We start from the raw sequence: 27938 nt of genomic DNA, 5'->3' as shown, positions 1-27938 counted from the left end.
AATATTAACAGTTTTTGACAAAGGTTTTTATTGCTTTTATGTATGGATGGGGTTTTGGTGATCCTTATTCTGCCCTTTTTTGCTGATATCACCCAATGTTTATCTGATTCCATAGATTCGGATTCTGGATCAGACTCGGATTCTGATCAAGAGAATGTGGCATCTGGCAGTAATGCTTCAGGAAGTGAAAGTGATCAGGATGAAAGAGGTGATTCAGGAAAACCAAGTAATAAGGAACTGTTTGGAGATGACAGTGAGGATGAGGGAGCTTCTCATCAGAGTGGGAGTGATAATCGCTCTGAGAGATCAGACAATAGATCAGAACCTTCTGAGCATTCTGACCATGAAGACAATGACCCTTCAGATATTGATCAACATAGTGGATCAGAAGCCCATAATGATGACGAAGATGAAGGTCATGGATCAGATGGAGGGAGCCGTCACTCAGAAGCAGAAGGTTCTGAAAAAGCACATTCGGATGATGAAAAATGGGGCAGAGAAGATAAAAGCGACCAGTCAGATGATGAAAAGATACAGAATTCTGATGATGATGAGAGGGCACAAGGATCTGATGAGGATAAGTTGCAGAATTCTGATGATGATGAGAAAATGCAGAACACAGATGATGAGGACAGGCCTCAGCTTTCAGATGATGAGAGACAACAACTGTCTGAGGAAGAGAAGGCCAATTCTGATGATGAACAGCCAGCAGCTTCTGATAATGATGATGAGAAACAGAATTCTGATGATGATGAAAGGCCACAGATGTCTGATGATGAGAAAATGCAAAATTCTGATGATGAAAGGCCACAGGCTTCAGATGAAGAACACAGGCATTCAGATGATGAAGAAGAACAGGACCATAAATCAGGTAATTCATTTATTTATTTATTTTTTAATCCTCACCTAAGGATATTTTTTCTGTTTATCTTCAGATAGAGTGGGAGGGAGAGAGAGGGAGAGAAAGAGAGAGCGAAACATCGACATGAGAGGGACACATTGACTGGTTGCCTCCTGCAAGACCCTGACCAGGGCTGGGGACGAAACCCAACTGAGGTACGTGCCCTTGGCCAGAATCGAACCCGTGACTCATTGGTCTGCGGGCTGACACTCTACCGCTGAGGCAAACTGGCCAGGGCCAGGTAATTCATTTATGAGAATCAAATGGGTTAGTAGAAGCATCTAGATCCAGATACATCCCATTTATTCTTTTTGCAGTCTCATGTTTAGTACATTATTTTTCTTTCCTGTCCCTCTGTTTCAGCCTTTCTAACTCAGTACGTTTTGCTTTTTAAAATTTTTCCTAATCTTTATATTATTTCTGTCCCCCTGCCATTTGTTAATTGATGATAGATCGGGAAGAAAAAAATTTAAGAGGACAGTCTTAGAGAAGGATGTATGGTGCGAGAGTGTTGTAATGAATAGAAGTGGTTCCATTTCTGTGGGTAACTGAAGAGCAAGCCTCAGGTAAGAATAGATTTGCTTGGGGGGAAAAAACAGAACTATTGAAACGTCCCATAGGGTAGCTGTACTGAGGTGTGAACAACTTGTTCCAGCTCAGGTTTTTAGATCCAAAATTTGATCATCCAGAGATAATCAGGATCCAAGTTTACTCAGACTAATTAAATTCACAAGAAACTAATTTATTAAAATTGAATTGCAAAATCATGTCAAGGAGATCAATTATTTTTCTTATCATTGTATTCCTCCCTTGGGGAAAATCTACATTCGATGCCAATTTATAATAATCAGGAGGTTGCCTGGGGAACATAACATCCAGAAAATGGAAAAACAGCTGGATGATCTCAGTGAGCTGTGATAGCTTGAAGCATGCAGTCTCACCCTAGGGAGAAGCGCTTGGGTCAGAATACGCATTCTCTAAAGAATGATGGAAACATACAGACGACCTTTGGCTCTGGGCCCCCTTTTATAATAGTTGTTTATACTGTTCTGCTCAAGTTCACACATGCTTCATGTAGAATATTTTTTTAAATGTATAGATCTTATTTTTGTGTTACATAAAAGTCACCTTGATTGGGTTGGAAGCCTTCCAGAAGTGATATCTGGATGGTTTCATTTCTGTAGGGATTATAATTACATATTAATCCTGTTTCTTTAGCTTAAATCTTGGGGAAGGTTTTTTTTCTCCTGTAATACATACCTCACAGGATAGTACTCAAGACTACATTTTGGCATTTTTTGGAAGAAGAGGTCAGAAACTTTCCAGAGATGGGTATAGGTCTGTATAAACTATAGGACTACAGTAAGTGTTCAGTAACTAGTCCTGGGTAGAGTTATTTTTAATATTATGAGAATCGTTAAGGCTTATGCCCTACTTTTAAAATACTAGCATACTAACCTAAGACTAGGGTTATAGTAGGGAGTCTTGTAGCTAGCTGGTCATTCTGCTTAATTAACTAGTTCTACAGTGGTTCATTTGATTTTCTTAAAGTTTACAATTAGGTAAACAATTGTACCATCCAGAAAAATGATACATTTGTCTCTTCCATTGCAATATTTTTACCTCTTTTTTTTTCTGTAACGAGTTACAGATAAATTGAATCATGAGTTTCAGTACTGCTTTTCTCATTCTACCAAGTCTTTCTGCTTACAGAAACCAGTGTTTATTTTTATTCACTTTACTTTTAAATGAACTACAGTAAGTGATTTTTGTGTATGTATGTACAGTCCTTTAAAATGTTTTTTCTTTATTGATTTTAGAGAGAGAGGAAGGGAGAGGGAGAGAGAGATAGAAACATCGATGAGAGAGAACATCTACTGGCTGCCTCCTGCATGCCCCCCACTGGGGATTTGGCCCACAACCTGGGCATGTGCCCCCATGGGGAATTGAGCTGGCGGCCTCTTGGTACATGGGTCAGTGCTCAACCACTGAACTACACCTGCTGGGCTGTACAGTCCTTTTAATGTTAACACACTTAGAGAATTGGTGAACCATCACCACCACAGTCAAGATACAGAACAGATTTGTCACCCTAAAAAACCCCCTCATAGGGGTTCAATGGGGAAAAAAGGGAAGACATCTGTAATACAGTAAATTAAAACAACAGTAAAGATAAATTAAAACAAAAAACAAAACAAAAAACAACTATTTAGTCACTAAAGTTTGTCTTTTTGAGAATGTCATCATGTAAATGGAATCATATAGAATGTAGCCTTTTTTTTCTTTCACTTAATCTTCTTTCAATTAGCATATAAGGCATTTGAGATTCATCTAAGTTGTTTCATGTATTAATAGTTCCTTCATAGTCAATACTGAGTAGTTTTCCACTGTATGGATGCTCCCTTACAATGTTTATCCTCAATGTTGCTTTTAAAGCACAACATTCAAAGTTATGATATGACTGATTATGCAGGACCTCTAATTTTACTCTTACAGAATCTGCAAGAGGCAGTGATAGTGAAGATGAAGTTTTGCGAATGAAACGCAAGAATGCAATCGCATCTGATTCAGAAGCGGATAGTGACACTGACGTACCCAAAGGTACTTCCATTACCTCTTTTTTATATATTTGTTTCCATTTCTCTTTCTGTAATTAATTGTAGTACCTGCCCACCCCTGGATGTTTACCCCAGACTGGAAGACCCGCAGAAAGAATGTGGATACACTTAGTGTACATAGGGCAGTTGTACAGGTATGAGAAACTTTTTATGCTATATCACTTGAAGAACCCGTTTCTTCATTTATAGGTAGAGTGAATTTGTTGTTAGGGAGCTGAGGCTCTGGTTTAGGCGACAGTGTTCATTCTTCAGTTTGAATGACAGTTCCAGCTTGTTCTTAAGTTCTTAACAGGTTAATATCAGATGAAGTACCTGGTTCTTCGAGCTATGGATTAGATCAGCGGTTCTCAACCTGTGGGTCACGACCCCTTTGGGAGTCAAATGACCCTCGTCTAAGACCATTGGAAAACATACTTCCAATGGTCTTAGGAACTGAGACACCGCTCCTCTATCCGTTTCTAGGCGGTCCGCCCACATGCAGATACGCCCACATACAACATGAGGAACTGTATTAAAGGGTCGCGGCATTAGGAAGGTTGAGAACCACTGATACAGATGAACTTTTTAGTACCCTAACCTTTCTTGTCTCCTCCTCCTCTTCTTTTTTTTAATTATTATTATTAAGACTTAATATCTTTAGACCAGTGTAAGGTTTATAGTAGAGGGAGATGAGTAGAAATTGCTCATATACCCACTGCCCCCATACATGTATAGCTTTCCCCATTATCAACATTCCTCACCAGAGGGTACATTTGTTAACATTGATGAACCTATATTGACACATTATAATCACCCAAAGTTTACAGTTTACATTAGCGTTCACTCATGGTGTTGTATATTTTATGGTTTTGGACAAATGTATAATAACATGTATTCATCATTAGAGTATCACACAAAGTGATTTTACTGGCCTACAAGTGCTATTTGCTCTGCATATTCATCCTTTCTCCCTGCTAACCCCTGGCAGTCATCTTCTACTGTCTCCATAGTTTTGCCTTTTCCAGAATATATAGTGGGAATCACATAGTATATAGCATTTTCAGATTGATGTGTTTTACTTAGTGATAAACATTAAATTTCCTCCACATCTTTTCACGTCTTGATAGCTCATTTCTTTTTAGCGCTGAATCCTATTCCATTGTCTGGAAGTACCAGTTTATCCATTCACCTACTGAAGGACATCTTGGTTGCTTCCCAGTTTTGGCAATTATGAATAAAGCTGCTATAAGTATGTTTGTGCAGATTTTTGTGTGGACATAAGTTTGTAGCATCTTTGGGTAAAGATAGAGCACAGTTGTTGGAGCATTTGGTAAGAGTACATTTAGTTCTGTTAGAAACAGCCAGACTCTCTTCCACAGTGGCTGCATCATTTTGCATTCCTACCAGTAAAGAATGAGAGTTCCTGTTGCTTCATATTTTTGCCAGCATTTGTTGTCATTGTGCTGGACTTTGGCCATTCTGATAGGTTGCCTCTTCTTTTTCAGTGATCTGTCCTCCACTTTGTCTCAGTAACTCACAGTTTTATCCTAGACTATGTCATTATGAATAATTGTAACAATTCTTATGACCTCAGTTTCAAGCAGTCACTTTCTGACCACCCTCCAGGTCTTTCTCTTCAGCCCCTCTACAATCCCACCTTGATTTATTGGGTTATTACAGATTATTGTTGTTGTTTTGCCTATACCTGGTTGAAGTTCTGCTTGTAAGGAGGAGGGCCTGGGTAGACATGGATCTGTAATTTTAAAACTTGAGGGACTATGCAGAGAATAGGCCGGTATGGACTGTTTAAGCCCCACATTTGAGTATACACAGGGTAGGAGGACATTTGGGCTCCTGGGGTTAAAGGAAAGAAGAACAAGGATGCAGTAATGAAGGGAGAAAGAAGCACCTTCTCTGCATTGCTGCCTTTCACTGGGTTTGCCCCATTGCCTCTCCACAGACACTAGTCAGATCTTTGAGAGCCGGGCTCAGAGTGGTGTTTGAATGTTTCCTGGTGTGGCCCAGACCTTGGGAATACATTGAAGTGATAGCTTTGAAGAACCTTTGTTATAGATACTAATACTGAGCATTTTCCCTCCTATACTGAAGATAATAGTGGAACCATGGATCTCTTTGGAGGTGCAGATGATATATCTTCAGGGAGTGATGGAGAGGAGAAACCACCTACTCCAGGACAGCCTGTTGTAAGTAAAATTATCAATGTGCACTGGGCACTTATTCAAGGCTAAGAAAAAAGTTTCTGAGACTAAGGGTCTCTCTTACACCCAGAAGAGGAAGTTGATAACTGAACAGATGACTTTCTCAGTTATGTAGGGACTCTTGGCCTCAGGGGGAGGGGAAATAACTGCCCTGGCACATCCATACCGTGGAATACTACTCACCAATAAAAAGACTGAACTGACACATGCAACAGCTTGGGTGAAGTTCCAGGAAAATAATGCTGAGTGAAAAAAAGCCAATCCCAAAAGTTAACACACTATATGATTCCACTCATGTAACATTCTTGAAATGACAAAAATTAGAAATGGAGAAGAGCCCTGGCCGGTTTGGTTCAGTGGTTAGAGTGTCAGCTTGCAGACCAGAGAGTCTTGGGTTCGGTTCCCGCTAAGGGCAAGTACCTCAGTTGCAGTTTGTCCCTGGCCCTGGTTAGGGTCGTGTGGGTGGCAACCACTTGATGTGTCCCTTTCACGTCGATGTTTCTCTCTCTCTCCCTCCTGCTCTATCTAAAGATGAATGCAAGAATGTCCACGGGTGAGGATAAAAACAAAAGAAATGGAGAAGAAATGAATGGTTGTTTGAGATTAAGGAGGGGCGAGGGCAACAGTGAAGTGGGTGTGGCTGTAAAAAGGCAACGTGAGTCTTTGTGGTGTGGAAATGTTCTTTACCTGACTCTTTTTTTTTTTTTTTTTAACTTTTTTTTTCCATTTTTTGTTCAGATAGAGCGGGAGGGAGAGAAAGAGAGAAACATTGACATGAAAGGGACACATCGAATGGTTGCCACCTGCACAACCCAGCCGGGGTTGGGGACAAATTGCAACCGAGGTACGTGCCCTTAGCGGGAACCGAACCTGGGTCTCTCTGGACCGCGGGCTGACTCTCTAACCGCTGAGCCAAACCGGCCAGGGCTTTACCTGACTCTTGATTGTGACATTGTACTGTAGTTTTGCAAGATGTTACTATTAGGGGAAACTGGCTAAAAAATATAACATAAAGAAAAAAAAATGGAGTTCTATGCAGCTGTAAGAAAGAAAGATCTCTTATCCTTTGAGACAACATGGAGGGACCTGGAAAGTATTATTCTAAGTGAAATAAGCCAAGCAGAAAAGGACAAATACCACATGATCTCATTTATTTGTGGAATATAATAAACATAACAGTCTGAGGAATTGGGTAGACCCAGAGACGTGGACGTAGGGTACAGACTGACAACTCTCAGAAGAGGGGGTGGTGAGGGGCGGGAAGAGATAAACCACAGAACTTACATGCATGTATGCATAACCAATGGACATGGACAACAAAGCCAGGGATGGGGTTGGGGGGGGGATGGGAAAGAGGGTGTCAATGGGGTAAAAAAGGAGAAACATATGTAACAAAAATAAAATAAGAAAGAAAAAAAAAATCTCTCAAACAAAAAAATAAAAAAATAAATAAGCTATAGAACAATCATCATTCAAAACCACCTAAAATCAAGCTGAATGGAAGTCCTACAACTACAGAATTAAAGAAGCAGCTGCATCGAGACTGGTAGGAGGAGCAGAGGCAGATGGGCTGGTCCCACACCCACGTGTGGCAGATAAGAATTTGGAGGAGCCCTGGCCGGTTTGGCTCAGTGGTTAAAGCATCAGCCTGTGGTTCAGAGAGACCCGGGTTCGGTTCCCGCTAAGGGCATGTACCTCGGTTGCAGTTTGGTCGTGTGGGTGGCAACCACTCGATGTGTCCCTTTCACATCGATGTTTCTCTCTCTCTCTCTCTCTCTCCCTCCCTCCCTCCCTCCCACTCTATCTGAACAAAATATCAAAAAAAAAAAAGTCCTCGGGTGAGGATAAAAAAAAAGAATTTGGAGGATACCTCACCTGGGAAGGTCCTCCCTGAGGATTGAGGGGTCCCCGTCCCACACCAGGTGCCCCGCTCAGGGTTCTAGTGCCAGGAGGAGAAGTCCTCATAACTTCTGGCTAGAAAAACTAGCGGGAACTGAGGCTCAGGGAGGCTGAGGCGGCTGGAGCCCGAGGCAGCTCCTCTTAAAGGGCCCGCGCACTGACTTACTGAACTCTCTCCCTCTAAGCTTGGAGGGGAGGCAGCTCGAGGGGCACCAGAGACATACAGGGAAGAACTGAGCTGTTTGGCATTGGAGTGAGGGCTGGAGAGGGAGCTTTCTCTGGGACAGACATGCTGTCAGAGGCCTTTGTTCCTTTGGTGAGCCCTTCCTTGGGACGGCAGACAGCCGCCATATCTGGGACTCCAGCAACCTGGCTCACACTGGTAGCCCCACCCTGGTGACTCCCTGAGGCCCCGCCCCACCCAATTTTCAGGCCCACCCAAGCTGTTGCCAGTTGGTTAACTATAGGATTGGCCTGTCTTGGATCCTGCTTCAGGTTTTCCTAAATTCTTTCAAACAAGCAGCATTTGGTCTCAGCGAGCCCCATACCTCTTGTTAAGTAATACATAGAAACAAACACAGGGAGGCAGCCAAAATGAGGAGACAAACAGGTCCCAAATGAAAGAACAGAACAAAACCCCAGGAAAAGAACTAAGTGAAATGGAGATAAGTAACCTAACAGATGCTGAGTTCAAAATACTGCTTATAAGGATGCTCAGTGAGCTTAGTGAGAACCTCAGTGAACTTAGTGAGGGCCCCAAGAGCATGAAAAAGGAGCAATCAGAAATGAAGGATGCACAGTCAGAAATGAAGGAGGCACTAACTGAAATAAAGAACAATTTACACAGATTCAATAGTATAGTAGGTAAAGCCAAGAAGCAAACCATCGATTTGGAATATAAGGAAGAAAAAAACACAATCAGAACAGCAAAAAGAAAAAAGAATCCAAAGAAATGAGGAAAGTGTAAGGAGCCTCTGGGACAACTTCAAGCGTGCCAACATTCGCATCTTGGGGGTGTCAGAAGGAGAAGAGAGAGAACAAGAAATCGAAAACCTTTTTGAAACAATAATGGCAGAAAACTTCCCTAACTTGGTGAATGAAACAGACATACACGTCCAGGAAGCATAGAGAATCCCAAACAAGATGAACCCCAAGAGGCCCACACCAAGATACATCATCATCAAAATGCAAAAGGTTCAAGACAAAGAGAGAATCTTAAAAGCAGCAAGAGAAAGGCAGCTAGTTACCTACAAGGGAGTTCCCATAAGATTGTCAGCTGATTTCTCAAAAGAAACTTTGCAGGATAGAAGGCAGTGGCAAGAAATATTCAGAGTGATGAAAAGCAAGAACCTACAACCAAGATTACTCTATCCTGCAAAGCTGTCATTTAGAATCGATGGCCATATAAAGAGTTTCCCAGACAAGGAAGAGCTAAAGGAGTTCATCACCACCAAACCATTATTATATGAAATGTTGAAGGGTCTTTTTGAAGAAAAAGATAAAATATATGAACAAACAAAATGGCAATGAATACATAGCTATCAACAATTGAATCTACAAACAAAATGAACAAACAGAACAGAAACATTCTCATAGATACAGAGAACATTTTGTTGGTTGCCAGATGGGAGGGGGCATGGGGGAATGGGTGAAAAAGGTGAAGGGATTAAGAAGTAGAAATTGGTTGCTAGACTGAGGAACCTCAAAGGGAAGGGGGGGTGGGAAGAAATAAACCAAAGAACTTAAATGCATATATACATAACCAATGGACACAGAAAACAGTGTGGGAAAAGGTGGTGGGTGGGGGGTATCAATGGGGGAAAAAGGAGGAACATCTGTAATACTTTCAACAATAAAGATAAAAAAACAAAAACAAAAAAAAAACTGCCCAGCATGAGGTTGGTGGCATATTTTAAGAGATTAGACTTCAAGGATCTGTGATTTGAGAACCATTGATTTAAATGTTTTTCTTGTTCATGCCAAGATGTGTATGTGTGCTGTGTTGATAATTTTTGTTCTTAATAGAGTGACTTCATATTGAAGTGTTGATTAATTTCACACTTCTGTTGGTGAGTATGTGGAACATAGATTTATTACAGAAGAGATTTTCTTACATTGATACTTCTAAACTGATCTTGTTTCCCGTGAGGTTTTTGGGGGCTGGGTGCATAGGAATGGGGATTGAGGGCTGCTTTAGCCCCAAAGTGATGTCTCAGTAGGCTTCTTGCCTACCTAAGTAATTGAAGTGTAGAAACTGAGCTAGACCATTTCTAAGATCCGTTAAAGCGCTAAAATTTTACGATTTTTTTTTTTTTACTAGGATGAAAATGGATTGCCTCAGGATCAACAGGAGGAGGAACCAATTCCTGAGACCAGAATAGAAGTAGAAATACCCAAAGTAAACACTGACTTAGGAAATGACTTGTATTTTGTCAAACTGCCCAACTTTCTCAGTGTAGAGCCCAGGTAAGGCGATCACTTAAAAGTTTCTAGATGTTGGATAGAAATATGTGGAATGTTGATTTTTTTTTTATTTTACATGAGTTGACTAATCACAAAATGGAACATTGGTCATGTATCTCTGAAGAAATAAATCAAGCATATTCTGTGATAGAAAAAGTATAGACTATTATATTGATAAAGGAGACTTTTAATGCTCGTGATTATTTTTAGCAGTTTGATACTTAGTAATTAACAGATATCATAAGCTTTGGGTGTTTTTGACTAGTACTTCCCTGAAAATGCTGAAATTGAGAGTAGTGAAATTTGTTAGGGAAATGGCAAATGTCCATTGTAGTAGCCGTTGCAGATCTAGAAAAGCTATAATGTTTTTGGATAGTTAAATAGTGTTTGTGGGTATTATTCACTAATATTATGCAAATTCTTGTGTGATTTAAACTTTTCTCCCCAAGCAAAATGATGTGGAAAATTAGAGCATGCATGGCCTATTCCTTGAAGATTCATAATAAAGAATAAAGAATATTTTGAATATTTAGCCTTTCTTGCACTTTATTTCCAGCAACATGTATCAATGCCACATGTCAAGAAAGTGCAATAATTTGAATACTTCCTTGAAGTTGAATGTGAAGATATTTGACCACTTTGAACTTTAATTATATTATTTTTTTTTTGTATAGTGGTGTATATTAATAGATATGTTATATAGCAGTGATAATCTCTACAAAATATGATTCATTGTTTATTTAAAAAACAATTTGTAGACCTTTTGATCCTCAATATTATGAAGATGAATTTGAAGATGAGGAAATGCTGGATGAAGAAGGTCGAACCAGGTTAAAATTAAAGGTACCATTCCATGCTTTACTCCTTTCTTGTTTTCTTTAATAAAGTAAAACTTGAGCTTTGAAAATGATTTTTTATGTTTCCTGTTTTATCAGCAAATGAATTGTATTCCTTTTCAGATTTTGTTTAGGAAGAAAATATATAGGTTTTGCTCTGTAAATGTGTCACTTTTCTAACACTTTTCTTGCTGTTATACTTTTTTTTTTTTATCCTCACCCGAGGAAATTTTTCCATTTTTTGTTCAGGTAGAGTGGGAGGGAGAGAGAGGAACAGAGAGAGAGAGACAGACAGACAGAGACAGAGACAGAGAGACATCGATGTGAAAGAGCCACATCGAGTGGCTGCCACCCGCACGACCAACCAGGGCCGGGGACAAACTGCAACCAAGGTACACGCGCCGGGTGGGAACCAAACCCGGGTCTCTCTGGACCGCAGGCTGACACTCTAACTGCTGAGCCAAACCAGCCAGGGCTTGCTGTTACAGTTTTTTGATGCTTTAAAAAATTATTAGCTACTTCCTTCAGAATAAAGAGTACTGTGGTTTGGTATTTTAGAACAACTATCTTCATATGTACTGTGGTTAAGTTGTAACAGTTTTCTGCAAGAGGAAATTTTTCAGGTTCTTTGATCTATGGATAAACAAATTATATACAAAAGGAGAATGTGTTACTCATACCCAACACTTCCCATTGTGGCCTTCTTTGTAGCCTTCTGATTGCTCTTGTTGACTCTTAGGAGGCAGTTTTATTGTACTAAATTCCTATTAATGCTTCTTTTTGACACCTTGTACTGTCTTGTTACCTCTATCCAAAGAGAGCCTCTAATCTTTTAATCAAGGTGGATGTAGACTAAGCAGATACTTTAGAGCTGAGTTGTGCCAGAGTACAAGAAGCAGTTGCACTCACTATGCTAAAACTGGAGCCGTGCAATTTCAATTCTTAAATCTGAAGGATTTCCTGTAAATACTTTCTTTTTTAGTGGGTATTGTACATGGTGTTGGAATGTTAGGTAGTGGCAATCTTAGACTAGGAGTTTGAATTTTTAGAACAGTTCTTTCCCTTCAAGTCTGATAGATCCACAACTACCTAAACAACCTTGAGATAAGATAGTTTCTGTCCGAAATGCATGGGCTTCCAAAGCTTTTCCGTGAAATTTCATCACTCCTCTCTCTTTAAAAAAAAATTTTTTTTTTCTTTATTGATTTTAGAGAGGAAGAGAGAGAGAGAGAAACATTGATGAGAGAACATCAGTTGGCCGCCTCCTGCATGCCCTCCCTCTGAGGATTTGGCCCACAACCTGGGCATGTGCCCTGGCTGGGAATGGAACCAACAACCTCTTGGTGCATGGGTCAACGCTTAAACACTGGGCCATACCGATTGCGCTAAAATATGTTTTTATTGATTTTATAGAGAGAGAAGAAGGGAGAGAGAGCTAAAAACATCCATGTGAGAGGGATTACATCCATCAGCTGCCTCCTGCACGCCCACTACTGGAGATCGAGCTTATAACCCGGGCACGTGCCCTGACTAGGAATCGAACCGGGACCTCTCAGTCCATGGGACGATTCTCAATCCACTGAGCCACATTGGTCAGGCTATTGCTGAGTTCTTTAATTAGCCAGCCTCACGTTTATTTTTTTAGTGAGGAATAAAGAAGGTAAGGTGGAAATCTGGAAGGGAACAATTAGAAGCCAGTTGCAAAGACAGTTGCATCTAACATAATGGAGATCCCGAAATTCTCAGTGGAAATGGGAGCAGCTGCTTTTAGGGTTGATGGAAGGGAACAGGCCTAGGCCTAGGGAAGGATGGGTTTAGAGCTGTCAGTTTTCAGAGTGTTGGCTTCTCCTTGCTGCTGTCTTAATTCACACACTCTTTATCCTGGAGTGTACCCATTTCTAATTCTTCACCATTATGTTAGTGGGTTTCTCGGGTGCAGCAGTGATCAACTACATGCATTTAGTATACTGTATTTTCCCAGAAGTCCCACTGATTTATATTGCAGTAACAGTGGTTTTCATTTTAGGAAGCTCTTGAATGTTTTTCAGATCTGCCTGGTATTTCCCTTCCATGTGGTGAAAGTAAAGTTAGACTTCAAATCTGCCCAAACCTGGGGTTTTAATTTTCATAGGGTATTTCTTTTTCCTTATCTCCTTAGGCCAGTGGGCATAGTGTTTTGGTCCTGTATTCACAGGGTTTTTCGCCCTGTAAGAGAACCCGCTTTATGTAGGGAGTTGCAATTCTAAATTGCTACCTCACGTAGCTTCAGGCCTTATCTCCTGTTCTGGTAGCTTGTACTGTGTCTTAGAACATCCCAGGGCTACTGCAGATAGAGCATCTGCTCCGATGCTCTGGCGCTCAGTTCCCTCTGTGACTCCAGCACTAGGAGCTCAGAAATTCACTTAAGCATATTTTTATTGTTGTTCAATTATTCAGCATCTGTAGGTTATTTAAAAAAGAGAGCTTCAATGTTTTATGTTTTCCTGTCACCTCCTATGCATGCTTATTCTAAATTATGTGTTTCTTGAGGAAAACAGCAGAAAATACAGTGTTCTAAGGCATTTATGCTTTAAAACAGGTAGAAAATACTATACGATGGAGAATACGAAGGGACGAAGAAGGAAATGAAATTAAAGAAAGCAACGCTCGGATAGTCAAGTGGTCAGATGGAAGGTGAGCACGATGCCTGCCTGAGGAGGGCTGAGGTCCCCAGACTGTGGCTAGAAGGGTCACGCTTTGGAATAAGACCTTATTTGTGGGCCACCTCTTATTCAATAATTTTCATTGCTTAGTCCCTGGCATGAATAGAGAATCTGAGAGAATTAAGTAGGTAGTTGAGGGTCATGTAGGGTGGTGGCCAAAAATGTGATCATCCTCGTTGGCTACAGCATAGTAATTTTGAAAAGTGGCACCAGCTCCCCTCCCCATAGCTCCCTGCTCACTGTAAGCATTTTAGAAAAACGACTTTTCTCTGGGAAGGTGGTAGAGGCTGAGTAAACATCACAGCACGTTTTACTCTGAAGTAGTTGCTTTTCACATCATGTCTTCTTTACTCTTTTCTTTTGGGTTCTCTGTAAGGAGAGGGAGCAGAATATTTTAAGTCAATTAAAATGGTACATTATGGCTTTTAATGTGTGAAGTGTTCCTTTTCAGCATGTCTCTGCATCTGGGCAATGAAGTGTTTGATGTTTACAAAGCTCCACTGCAAGGCGATCACAACCATCTTTTTATAAGACAAGGTACTGGTCTACAGGGACAGGCTGTCTTTAAAACCAAGCTCACGTTCAGGTAACTGCTCTTATCAGTGTACTATTTGTTACAGTAAAGCAGTAAAATATAGATGTTGTCCAAAATGCCTGACTCTTGATTGACATGATCTCACAGCATAGTTTGCCAAAGACCAAGATCTGGCTCTCAGCTCTCGAGGTTCAAAGGCTGTTTTGTCTAGTGCACTAAAAGTTGCTGTTTCACAAGGAGCCAGGTCATGCTAACCAAACTTAGAGGAGACTGTTATGTAAACCAGAATGCCAGCTTCTAATTCAGATGGTTACTATACCTGCCAAGAGGCCTAGAACACTTGCTAGTTAGGGTGTCTTTTCTTTTTATTTATTTTTTCTCTTTATTGATTTTAGAGAGAGATAGAAACATCGATGAAAGAGAACATCAATTGGCCACCTCCTGCATGCCCCCCACTGGGGATCAGGCCCACAGCCTGGGCATGTGCCCTGACCGGGAATCGAAAATGCTACCTCTTGGTGCATGGGTTGATGCTCAACCACTGAGCCACACCGGCGGGGCACGTCTTTTCTTCTTAGTAAGGTGGATTGGGAGGCTGATAACTAGAGGTTGTTAGTGTGCTTGCAGTCAGAGGAAAAGCGATGAGTGGCAGGTGTGAAGGCTGGGGTCATCCTGGTCCTTAGGCAGCTTCCTCCAGTGCCACTCCAGGGACGTATCCCCTGAGCAGCCCAGGACACTCGGGTCAGCTGGTGAGAGCTTTCCCCTTCTCCAGACAATGGAGACACTACACTGAAATATTCGTGTGTTTCTTTCCTTGATTCTAAGCAGTTCATCCCCCTTGGGTAATGCTTATGTTTAAAGGGCACAGTAATCTTGGTTCTGACTTAGCTTTTTGAGAACTGTAATGGTCTAGCCGTTGTTCTCAACCTTCCTAATGCCTCAAACCTTTAATATAGTTCCTCATGTTGTGGCAACCCCAAACCATAAAACTATTTTCATTGCTACTTCACAACTGTAATTTTGCTACTGTTATGTCTTAGGCGATCCCTGTGAAAGGGTCATTTGACCCCCAAAGGGCTTACGACCCACAGGTTGAAAACGGCTGTAAAGTATAGGCTTTGGAGTCAGATAAACTTATATTTGAGTCCTGTTTCCACATATGTGACTGTGCAACTTTCTCAACCTCTCTTTGCCTCGGTTTTCTAATATGTAAAATGTAATAATGATCTCATAGAGTAGCTGCGACAGTGAATTCAGATAAGATATAAAACACAAGCACTATGCCTGCCACGTAGTATTCGGTAAATGCTGAGCCTGGCCACATACTGCTTTACATGGTGATCGTTCTTTGTGAAGCCTTTTTTATTCCAGCTTTCCGTGTCTTACTTTACCCGTAAGATAAGACTGCTTCAGTGAGCCACGGAATGAAGGAAGTTCAAAATCTCCCACCTAGTCTATTCAGTTTAGTGTCCCTGCCTTTTTTACCTAGAGACCGAAATGGTCACTGGCCTTTTGTTTCTGTGATGTTGATGTGATTGTCTCACAAATGTATATGGTAAATAGTGAGACGTTTTTGTTTATGTCCTGCAGACCTCACTCTACAGACAGTGCCACACATAGAAAGATGACCCTGTCACTTGCAGATCGATGTTCAAAGACACAGAAGATTAGAATCTTGCCGATGGCTGGTCGTGATCCCGAATGCCAGCGCACGGAGATGATTAAGGTATGTTGGCCACGCTTATCCTGGGATTTTTGGTATATTGAGAATAGCATTTCCCAAAATATTTGTTAATCATCTCTCAGCGACTCACCTCTGTCCCTTCTGCTGACACGAACAGGCAGCTGGATTCATGTCCAGACGTGAGTTTGCCAAACGATGGGTGAAATGTGGTTATAAACCAGACCTGTGACTGAGATAATCTGAACTTCCACAGATACTTGCAAATATGATTAAATCCTTTATGTCTGGTTTAGAATTCATGGCAAAAATCAGTGGAAATGCTAGTGACTGTGTCTAAAAGAGAATGAGAATAGGACAGAAGATGGAACGGGAGAGTGCCTGAAGGAGAATCGGGCAAAGAGTGGATGGATGTGGTTTTTAAAAAAAAATTTTTTCTCTTTATTGATTTTAGAGAGAGGAAGGGAGAGGGAGAGAGAGATAGAAACATCAATGAGAGAGAATATCAATTGGCTGCCTCCTGCATACCCCTTACTGGGGATCAGGCCCACAACCTGGGCATGTGCCCTGACTGGAATTAAACTGGCGACCTCTTGGTGCATGGGTCGACACTCAACCACTGAGCCACACCTGCCAGGCATGGATGTGGTTTTTTCTTTTATCCTCACCTGAGGACATTTTTCTATTTTTTGTTCAGATAGAGTGGAAGGGAGAGAGAGAGGGAGAGAAATATCGACGTGAAAGGGACACATGAAGTGGCTGCCACCTGCATGACCCAACCAGGGTCGGGGACAAACTGCAACCCAGGTATATGCCCTTAGCGGGAACCGAACCTGGGTCTCTGTACCGCAGGATGACGCTCGTTAACCACTGAGCCAAACCGGCCAGGGCATGGATGTGGTTTTTAAGGGCAGTTTGTGACATTCTACCTGGTAGGTTGTCAAACTAAGACAACTGTCAGGCACAAATTCAACCGTGAAGCATTGTCCCTAAATGATGGAGTGTATGTTCGTATTGACACTATTGGCCGATTGTGCAGCACTTGCTTTAGTAGCTAAAGGCAGTGGTACAGCCTCACTTTCTCCTGTTCATCTTCTGTGATCCCTGCTAGATGCTGGCCTTTGCCCTGCCTGCTTCATGAGATTTCGTTCCTTGGTGCAGCAGGGCACACTGAGGCTAAGACGCTCTGGTTGCCTCCAGGTCTTTCTTAGTAATCTCACTGTCAGACTCTGCTGTAGGTTTGGCCCTGAACCAAACTACTTGTGTTTTTACTCCTTTTATTTTTTGCTCATGGAGGCAGGTTAACTAAACCAGCGTCAGTAGCAGTGCCTAACCCAGTGGTGAGCAGGGGTATTGGCTTTTCTCCACCAGGGAGCTGGAGGGACCTGTAGACTCCAGTCTTAGCATTCATTGGAAGACCCTTCTGGACACCTTGAGAAATCCCCCAAGTCCTCCTTCACTTCCCCCAGCTTCCATGGAAATGCACAAGGAATCAGCTAGTTTGTTCTTAATCCCTGTCCTGCTACAGTGATTTTTACTCTACACTCAGTACAACCACATTCTGGGTAATGAAACAACTTGCTGCATAGAATGTCTAGCAACAGAATTAGAGTTATATGGAGTAATACAGAACAATTAAATGAGGACTTCAGAGAAATGCCAGAATATCCCTGACCTCTCATATCCTGTCTGTGCCTTGTGAACCCCAACTTGTGGAACACCAGGCAGATGGAAGGGGGTGAGGGCTCTACTTTGGGCCTCAGGGACCCTCCCCTACCTGCACCTTCCCATCCTGGCGTCAGGAGCCGAGGGGCCCAGACAGGAATATCTGGGCGCTGTGGTGGTTTGGTGGAGCCCGGGCAAGTCAGGTGTCTGTGTTGGGTGAACAGAAACAGCCTCCCTCCGGCGCTGGCATTGCTCACTGGATGGCATTGCTCAGGCTGGTGGCTGCTCTCTGGGCTCTGACTGGCAGCACAGGGGCCGGTGCAGCTCCCGAGACTGTGCCTGTGCCCGTCCTGATCGGATGGCGAGTGTGAGGAGCCTTCTGCCTCTCCCCCTGCGTGGCCTTCGCGCCTTAGACCTGAACACGGCCGTCACTGTGTATGTGTGGTGACAGGTGTGGCTTGGAGATGACTACTCTGAAGACATAGGAAATAGGTGTAATCTTGGGCTAGGCATTACATTCTTTATATAGAGGTAGTTTCAAGTGGGCACTAAATGAACTCATTTTGTTAAGTTCAGTGGTTTATTTGCTTCTCTACAGAAAGAAGAAGAACGTTTGAGGGCTTCTATTCGTAGGGAATCTCAGCAGCGCCGAATGAGAGAGAAACAGCACCAGCGGGGGCTGAGTGCTAGTTACCTCGAACCTGATCGATATGATGAGGAGGAGGAAGGCGAGGAGTCCATCAGCTTAGCTGCCATTAAGAATCGATACAAAGGGGGCATTCGAGGTGAGTTTGTGCAGGAATTTCATTTCAGGATTTAAGAATTTATTTTTGCACTGGGCATGCTCTGAATGCCCACTCACTGGACATTTTATTTTTATTTATTTATTTTGTTAATACCCGAGGATATTTTTCCATTGATTTTTAAAAAAATTTTTTAAATATGTTTTTATTGCTTTTTTAGTGAGAGAGGAAGGGAGAGAAGAGATAGAAACATCCATGTGAGAGATATATTGATTGGTTGCCTCCTGCACGTTCCTGACCAGGACTAGGGATCACACCACAACTGAGGTGCCCGTCACCGGAATTGAACCTGTGACTCTGGTCTACAGGCTGATCCGCTGAGCCAGACCAGCCAGGGCTCCATCACTTACTTTTCAACAGGAAGTTTGTAGCTTTTTACTCCCGTCACCCATTTTGCCTCTGGAACTACCATCTGTTCTCTGTGTCTGTGAGCTTGGTGTGTTTTGTTTGTTTGTTTGTTTTATATTCCACAGATAAGTGAGATCATACTATATTGTCTTCCTTTGACTTATTTCACTCAGCATAATGCCCTCAAGGTCCATTTTTGTCTTGTTTTTACCGAGGAAACAGAGACTTTGGGAGGTTGAGTAAATTTGCCCTAAAGACACATAGTTGTAAGTGGACAGTTCTTGAACCAAGGCCAGCTGACTTCGGAGGCGAGTACCTCGGTAACGGTACTGGGGTCCCGCAGCTGGCAGCGAGATGGCCTGCGGAAAAGCAGACTGAAGCGGAAGGTGGGAGCCTTGGCTGGACTCCGGTCCTGTTGCTCCAGTCTCAGTTCTGCCACTTCTTACTTGGATCACTTTTGGGGAGTTGCAGTACTTCCCTTCTGTTACCTAATCGTGAAAAACAACCTATAACAGTACCTACACCACGAGGTTGTTTTAAAAATTGAAGGATATAGTACATATAAAGTAATTCACCAGTGTCTGGCACGTAAGAAGTACTAGGTAAATGTTACCTGAAACTGCTGTTATTGTTTGTACCACCCCTCAGCTTTAGGCAAGTGACTTCACATCTCTGGATATTGTGTTCGCATCTGTAAAATGAGGCTTTAGTTCTCTCCAAATTCTGTCTGGTGGAGCTTTGGGAACTACCGTACAGTGTAAGGTAAACTGTGGATGACCATGCATCCTAGTTTGCCCCTGTTGAGTGATACTTTTTTTTTAATCCTCACCTGAGGATATTTTTTTGTTTATCTTCAGATAGAGTGGAAGGGAGAGAAAGGGAGAGAGAGAAACATCGACGTGAGAGGGACACATCGACCTGTTGCCTCCCGTATGACCCCAACCAGGGCTGGGGATGAACCGCAACTGAGGTACATGCTCTTGGCCGGAATTGAACCTGCAACTCCATCTGCAAGCTGAGGCTCTACCACTGAGCCAAACTGGCCTGGGTGTGAATCATTTAAAAAAAAAATTCTTTATTGATTTTAGAGAGAGAGGGAGGAAGAGGAAGAAAGATAGAAACATTGATGAGAGAGAAGATCGATTGGCCGCCTCCTGCATGCCCCCCGAGTGGGAATCGGGCCCACAACCTGGGCATGTGCCCTGACTGGGAATTGAAGCGGCGACCTCTTGGTGCATGGGTCGACGCTCGACTACTGAGCCACACCAGCCGGGCATTGAATGATACATTTTAAGAACGTTTAGCTCTCCTCTCTGTGACTGTCCTGTGAAACCCCTCCTTTTCCTCAGAGACTGCGTTTGCTCTGGTGCACTTTGCTCCTTCCTTCCTTCCTACCTATGATTTAGTTCTGAACTATAGTAGAGAGCTTTTATTGTTGTTAGTGCTAATTTCCCACAGAAAAGATTAAATGTGGAAATAACCACATAAAAACAAAATATTGAGGATCCTTTAAGGAAGAAAGATATATTTAATTCACCAGAGATTTAAAACCTTACAGACAAGTTCATCAGCGTTCAGTCCTCTCCAGTAGTCAGAGAGGCAGGGAGCGGGGAGAAGGGAAGCTTTGGTTCGGAGGCAGGAGGGCTGGTCTGCAGCAGGCGGCAGTTCCTCCACCCAAGATTCGCCTGGGCTGGGGCGTCAGAAATGACCCCTCGTCTGCATCTCCTTTTGAAATGTCTACCTGGCAACAAAAGGTCTTTACAGGACCAGGAAACCACCTCTTCTTTTATCTTCAAAGCTTATTTTGGGATTAACTTTATCCCCCATGAAAGAACGACTTGGGCTTTAATAGCTTATTGTAGAAGAGTAGTGGCGTCTGTTTCTTTAGTCACCTTGCAGACAGCCGTTTCAGTATTGACAGTGGTCATGTGAACCATTCGTGTATTTTGAGAGGGTAAGTGCTTCATTGCAACATATCTGAACTTACATCTATCTTCAAATCAAAACATTTTAAATTATTTGCTTTCTCTGGAAATGTATGGAAGGAACTAAAGGTTTCATCATAGGCAGGCCCAGGAACGAACAGATGGCTGTCTTGGAAAGTCACTCACATTTCTCTTCTCTGCTTCCAGAAGAACGAGCCAGAATCTATTCGTCAGACAGTGATGAGGGGTCCGAAGAAGATAAGGCTCAAAGATTACTCAAAGCAAAGAAACTCAACAGTGATGAGGTAAAACCAAATTTATTCTAAGGAATTACTCTATCCCCACATGTCAGCTCCGGGAATGAAAACAAGCTCATAGCCCGGGAGCGCCGCAGATGTCTACGCGCTTCACTGAGCTTCAGTGAGACAAGGGCAGTGACAGGACTAGGAGTGGCCGGGGTGGGGGGCTGGCACCTGTGTGGGTGGGTGTTGGAAGGCTGCTCAGAGAAGGACACCTTTCACTGGGTGTTGAGGAAAGAGCGTTAGCTTGCAGGGCATGGCGGTCAGGGTGGGCATGCCAGGTGGATGCAAAGGCCTGTGAGAAAAAAAACCCATGGCCATGGCATACCAAGGCTCGGCTGGAGAACTAGAAGCCATTCAGTGTGGTAATTCAGAAGCTGTGTCTCTCTCTCTCTCTTTTTTCATACACACACACACACACACACACACACACACACACACGTAGTTGTTGTTAATCCTCGAAGATATTTTTCCATTGATTTTTAGATAGATTGAAAGGGAGGGAGGGGGAGAGAGAGGGAGAAACATCGATGTGAGAGAGATGCAACGATTGGTTGCCTCCTGCATGACCCTGACTGGGGCCAGGGATCGAACGTGCAACCCAGGTATGTGCCCTTGACTGGGAATTGAACCTGAGATTCTTCGGTCCATGGGTCGATGCTCTAACCACTGAGCAAGACCAACCAGGGCTATTTTCATAATTTTTAAGTCATGGAAATAATTCTGATGGAAGAAAAGAACTAATTTTTAAATTTAGATGAAATAGTATTTGAAATAATATGGAGTAATTCAAGAAATTAAGATAAATTTACTTTTATTATTGAAAAAAAAATTCCAAAGTAATTTTTTTTGGTACATGCCCCTAGCGGGAACCGAACCTGGGACTCTTGGTCCACAGGCTGACACTCCAACCACTGAGCCAAACTGGCCAGGGCTCAAAGTAATTTTAACTTATATTCTTAACAGTATCCTTTTCAAATGATAAGAGTAGAGATACTAAAAAATTTTATATCTTTTTTGAGATATAATTGGACATATAAATATCAATTTCAGATATACGACATAATGATTGATTGATATATGTATCGTGAAATGATCACTGCAGTAAATCTGGTCAATATCTATCACCACACATAGTTGTAAATTTTTTTTCTTGGGATGAGAACTTTTTTTTTTTTTATCCTCACTCGAGGATATTTTTTGTACAGATAGAGTGGGGAGAGAGAGGAAGGGAGAGAGAGAGAGAAACTTCGACGTGAAGGGACACATCGAGTGGCTGCCACCCGCACGACCAACCAGGGCCGGGGACAAACTGCAACCGAAGTACGTGCCCTTAGCGGGAACCGAACCCGGGTCTCTCCGGACCGCAGGCCGACGCTCTAACCGCTGAGCCAAACCGGCCAGGGCGGGATGAGAACTTTTATTCTTGGTTCTGTCTTAGCAGCTTTCAGATATGTAATACAGATCGTTAACTGTGGTCACCATGCTGCCCATTACATCTCCAGGACTTATGTATGTTATTCAAGTCTTTTTAGGTTTTTAAAGTATCTGGTGTTCTTGAATTATACTGTGATATCTATTTTGTGTTTCTTTTTATTTTTGTGATTGGGATTCATTAGACTTCTGTATCTGTAGATTGGTGTCTTTTCATCATTTTGGAAAATTTTTCAGATACTAATTTTTTACCATTTTTTCTCTCTTTTATAAAACTGATTAGATGCATGTTATTCCTTCTTTACCCTCCATAACTCTCATACTGTCTTTCATATTTTATATCTTTGTCTCTGTGTTCTAGGATGTTTCTTCAGATCCTGCTTCTAATTCACTGCTTCTTTCTTCAGCCGTGTCTTGTACGTTGTTAAGAACTCCTTTTTTTTTTTGGTACATGCCCCTAGCGGGAACCGAACCCGGGACTCTCTGATCCGCAGGCTGATGCTCCAACCGCTGAGCCATACTGGCCAGGGCATTAATAACTTTCATTGAGTTTTTACTTTGTTTTCATTTTCATTGCTAGAGATTTAGTTTTTTCTTTTCAAAGTTGTTATTTTTATTTTATTTATTTTAAATATATTTTTATTGATTTTTAGATAGAGAGGCAGGGAGAGGGAGAGATGGTTCTCTCTCGCATCAGTGTTTCTATCTATCGGCTGCCTCCTGCATGCTCCCTGCTGGGGATCGATCCCATAACTTGGGCATGTGCCCTGATCAGGAATCGAACCCGGACCTCTCAGTCCATGGGACGATGCTCAACCACTGAGTCACACTGGCTGGGCAAATTTGTCATTTTTAAAACTCATGCTCCTAACTCATATTTTCCGTTTCTCCTTTTTATGTCTTTAAATATTTTTAACTTATTTATATGATCTTTTATGTCTGCTGTTTCCAGTGTCTGAAATCTTTAAAAAATGTGTGGTTTTACTGCCTGTTACAACAGGTCCTCAAATAATGTTCAACATCGTTTTATTATAATATCGATATGTGTACATAAGAACTTGATTCTTGTTTGTGTCAGATAGCCTGTGTTAAAATTGGTTTCACTGTACATCCTTTCAAGTAAAGTTGCAGAATTCTATTGACATTAAGTGAGGACTTAATGTAGTTCTGCTGGCTCTTTTTTTTTTTGGCTCTATTTTTTGATGACTTACTTCTCTATGTGTTCTGTGATTAAATGATTTACTTAGCTCAGATGAATGGAAATTTTGAGGCCCAGATTGATGGATTCCTCCAAAATTGATTTCTGTTTCCCTTTGCCATGTGCCTTGGATAGCAGCTGCCTGGGCCCACTTTAAATTATATTCTGGGACTAAGATCTTTTTAGATTACTTGGAAGTATGATTTCTGACTTATGGTTTTGAATTTTTCTAGAATTGTTTTTAGTCCCCTGCTAATTAGTTTTGATGTTTGAGATTAGAAATTATTCTTTCAGTCATTAAATCTGGCTTGTTTGATTGTAACCCACTCATGTTTGTTTATGTATTGTCTGTAGATGTTTTCCTGCTGCAGTGGCAGAGTTGAGTGGTTGCAACAGAAACCGTATGTTTTGCAATGGCTAAGACCTTTCTTATTTGGTCCCTTACCAAAAATTTGCTGACCCCTGCCTGAAAGAAATGGGCCCAGCTTGTTTCTGGTTCACCATTACACTAAAGATGCACAGTGAAGCCTCAGTTCTCGAACTTAATTCATTCCGGAAGGTTGTTCGAGAAGCAGTTTGTTCAAAAACGGAATCATTTTCCCATTAGAAATTATCTACATGGAATTAATTTGTTCTAGACCCCCAAGTGATTCCCTGTTTTAACCTTTCTTATATACAGTACCTAGTTAATGTACTGTTTAACCTATAAACAAACACTTCTTTTCTTAAATTTATCGAACCAGCCCCTACTCGCCTTAACCGAATCCCTTTCAGCACTCTGACCAGGGGTGTCTTTCAGGAGGTCAGTGTGCAGCGTCTTCACTTTTTCACTGTCACTACCTCCAAAATGCTGTCACTGCCACCTCCTGCGTTACCTTAGTCCAAGTCAGCGACGGCTTGTCACCCTCTTCCGTTGCATGTGATCATTGTTTCTTTTACTCCCTTAGCAACATTAGCACTCTTGATGGCCTCTTTATGTTTTTAAATTATGCTAATCGTTCATTTTGGAAAAAAAAAAAAAAAAAGCCCCATAAAAATATTTACAGCACAATTTCCTGAGATGTTAGCGGTAAACTGACTTATACTGGCGCATTCTCTCATTAGTTTGTGGCCTGAGAGACACATTTTGTCATGCTGATGTATCAGCAAGAAAGGGTTGTCAGGTCAAAATCAAAAACCCAAGCTTGTTCAACAACCCAGACATTTTTTCTGTGAGCAGCTTGGTGGAGAACCGAATTGTTTGAGATGAGAGATATTTGAGAACCGAGGTTTGACTGTAGTACTTTGGGGCCTTCTATTAATCTGCTCCACATGGCCTTTGACTCTTGTGCTTAGCGCCCTGCAAGGCATCAAAACCAAAGCTCAGTTCGCAGAGTCCGGTAAATGTCTTGGAGGAGAGAGCCTGTGTTGGCGCTCTGCTTATCTCTGTGGGTTCCTTCATTTTTGGCCTCTGATTGTACTTTGTTTTCTTGCCATCACATTGATTTGTTCATATTTTCCCATCACTGTTACTTATTTTCAGTGAGAGGGTTATTTAAAAAGATTGTGTTCTGTCATCTAGGAAATAGATATATGTTCCTGTTATCCTTGATTTTAATATATTTTAATCATTTTTGGCTTCTGTGAACAGCTTCTGTAGCTCTTTTCTCACGTGAAGCAGAATTTCGTTCTTGCATTATTTGTTAATCACAACATTAAATATTTCTCAGTCATTGTTGGAAGTGGCATGCTAGGGAAGATAAGTAGACAGGAATTGTTAAATCATTCTGCAGCATATTTGTTTTAAATTGCATAGGAAACATCTCAGTGATGCGTTTACAGTGTGTCGAACCGTTGGCATTGGGAATCCTCATCTCAGCAGATGCTGTTTTAGTTCTTGGCAAGCAGAGACTGAATGAAAACAGAGTGCCATGGGATTTCTCTTTATTCCTCGTATCCTCAGAGAGGAGGTCTAACATGTGGGCCATCCAGTAGCCTTCTTCACAGATGCCTCTCTGAATGCCTCCTGGCTAGTCACCCAGGCACTCCGTTAGGGCCTCCTGCACCCTTCCCTTCCTCTTTCCTGACAACAAGGTTTTACTTCTGCCTGGACCTCCCAACTCCTGCCCCTGTCTCCTGTTACTTCAGTTCAAGTCCTGGCCATGGGTTACAATGGGAGAGAAGAAAAAGGTCATACCTGTTCTAGGTCCCTCTCCAATATTTGCACCTGAAAACCCAACTAATTACCATGAGCCTGGGTATGCCTGTGAGATACGGGGAGTTTTCAGACCCTAATTTCCCATACCAGAGAACCACCATATCACCCGTCAGCGCATCCCTTGATATATGGGACAAAGGGCATGAGTATAGGTTAGAATGAACTGGATTATTGGATCTTGGGGCAACCCTTCACCACTGACATGGCCTGGAGCAAGTCATGTCACATGTCAGTCTGGTTCCTCATCTGCGCAGTGGGATCCATGCTTGCTTCCTGTAAAGTGTTGTGTTACAGTCAACATCGGATAAAGTAGGCAGTGACGTGTCGTAGCTGAGCAGAGAATGCTAGTTTCCTGTCCCCAACAGGCTCTAAGTTACGAAAGAGGAGAAAAATAGAGCTTCTTATCTTCCCTTATTTTTGTAAGCGGTAAAAACTTTAGAAAACCTAAATTACTTCAGAGGTAGACAGATGGGTAGGAGGAGATGCTATGGGAAAAGGAAGACCCATGAGGAAACCCGAAAACAAGGGGACGGAAAGGGACCACGGCCTGTCCTCAGCTGTCTGTGTCTTTATGGTTTGCTTGTAATTGCTCTGTATAGTGGTCAGTTTGAAATGCCTTCTAGCACTTGCAGATTTAAAAACTGGCCATGACCTTGACCACTGTTTTTATTCATCTGGTGAATGTTCTTATTTAAATGGTTATTTTATTTTTAGTTTTCATGGAGTCATTCATCTCAGAACTACTTTGGATAAACTGTTCTAGAAATTCTGTCTATTGACATTTAGATTTAAAATTTTTTATCTGTTTAGGAAGGTGAACCTTCTGGAAAGAGAAAAGCAGAAGATGATGATAAAGCAAATAAAAAGCATAAGAAGTACGTGATCAGTGATGAAGAGGAAGAAGATGATGACTGAAGTACAAAATGTGAAAACATTTTATATATTGTACAGTTTGTTTTATAAATATAATGTAAACATGAGTTATTTTGATCGAAATGAACTGATTTGCTTTTCTGTAATTTTAATTGTAATAAATTTTTTTAAAATTAAGTCTGTATTCAAGAACTGATTTTTCCCAAAGCAATTGATTTTGTTAACAATCTTAGGTTTTATTATTTTTATTTATTCATTTACTGAGTCTTAGGTTTTAGTGAATTCCTGCTGCTCTGATGCCTCCCCTTCCATCTCCACGAAGCCCCGGGCATGGCCAGGCGAGGCCAGTGAGGCCTTCTCCTGGGGCACGGATGCCAAAGGGTCACAGTTCGTAACTGTATTAGTTAGCTAGGGCTGCTGTAACAGAGCACCACAAACTGGGTGGCTTCCAACCACAGAAATGTATTCTTCACAGTTCTGGAGCCCGGAAGTCCCAAATCAGGTTGTCAGCAGGGCCATGCCCTCTGAAGGTGCTGGAGGAGAACCCTTCCTTCCTTGGGTTGGCTCCTGGGGACTCCCAGCTCTCCTTGGCTTGTGGTATCGGGACTGCAGTCTCTGCCTCTGTCTGCACAGGACTTATTCCCTGCGTCTGCTCTGTCTCTGTGTCTCTCCAGATCTACCTCTCCCAGACCAACACCAATCAGTGAGTTTAGTGTCAACCTTAACCCAAGGTGACCTCATCTTAACCAATTACATCTCTCTAAGACTCTATTGCCAAATAAAGTCCATTCTGAGGTTCTGGGTGGATATGAATTTGGGGGGATTCCCAGTAATCAAGATCAATAATGCAACATTTAAAAAATTAATGTCAAAAAACCTCATGATGAGTGAAGTGTCAACATTTTACATAAAGACAGGATCTGCTCTCTCCCTGCCGAGTGTGCGGCTGCTCTCGCCATGTCTTCTCACAAGACTTTCAGGATCGAGCGGTTCCTGGTCAAGAAACAAACAGAATCAGCTCATTCCCCAGTGGATTTGGATGAAAGCTGGTAATAAAGTCAGGTACAACTCCAAAAGGAGACACTGGAGAAGAACCAAGCTGGGTGTGTGAGGAAGAGCAGATAAGGAATATGCTGTGTCCAGATTGCTCACAATTTAACACATCACCGGAGAGATCACTGCTGTCTGGACGGTTGAACGTGTTTTACTGGGACATTATTGAAAGAATGATTTTTCTCTGTGTTAATGTATTCCTGCTGTAGTAGGTTGATTCAGTAATAAACATGTGAGGCCTTTAAATAAAGACAGTAGGTGACAGGGCTGGGCTAGGGTAATGCAAGTGAGAACTTCACAGTGCAGAGCT

General features: G+C 42.0%; 1 protein-coding gene and 1 pseudogene across 2 annotated transcripts in view; both read left to right on the top strand.

Moving 5' to 3' along the window:
• Positions 1–26748, top strand: part of LEO1 (LEO1 homolog, Paf1/RNA polymerase II complex component) — a 33538-nt gene extending 6790 nt beyond the window's left edge. Inside the window, exons 2-12 of one of the 2 annotated variants that reach the window (XM_036243238.1) lie at positions 116–871; positions 3398–3502; positions 5608–5702; positions 9937–10082; positions 10838–10922; positions 13494–13588; positions 14069–14203; positions 15743–15878; positions 18097–18283; positions 20782–20879; positions 26513–26748. In XM_036243238.1, the coding sequence (XP_036099131.1) occupies positions 116–871; positions 3398–3502; positions 5608–5702; positions 9937–10082; positions 10838–10922; positions 13494–13588; positions 14069–14203; positions 15743–15878; positions 18097–18283; positions 20782–20879; positions 26513–26617 (1943 nt within the window). In that variant the 3' untranslated portion in view covers positions 26618–26748. The remainder of the gene's footprint in view (positions 1–115; positions 872–3397; positions 3503–5607; positions 5703–9936; positions 10083–10837; positions 10923–13493; positions 13589–14068; positions 14204–15742; positions 15879–18096; positions 18284–20781; positions 20880–26512) is intronic. The other variant, XM_036243244.1, reaches the window with a different exon arrangement.
• A 784-nt stretch (positions 26749–27532) lies between these two features.
• Positions 27533–27807, top strand: LOC118618245 (annotated as a pseudogene).
• Positions 27808–27938: the final 131 nt, after the last annotated feature.

Source organism: Molossus molossus, unplaced genomic scaffold (assembly GCF_014108415.1).
Source record: "Molossus molossus isolate mMolMol1 unplaced genomic scaffold, mMolMol1.p scaffold_m16_p_1, whole genome shotgun sequence".
NCBI lineage: Eukaryota > Metazoa > Chordata > Mammalia > Chiroptera > Molossidae > Molossus > Molossus molossus.
The sequence above is the reverse complement of the archived record's forward strand: the minus strand, read 5'-3'. Positions and strand labels throughout refer to the sequence as shown.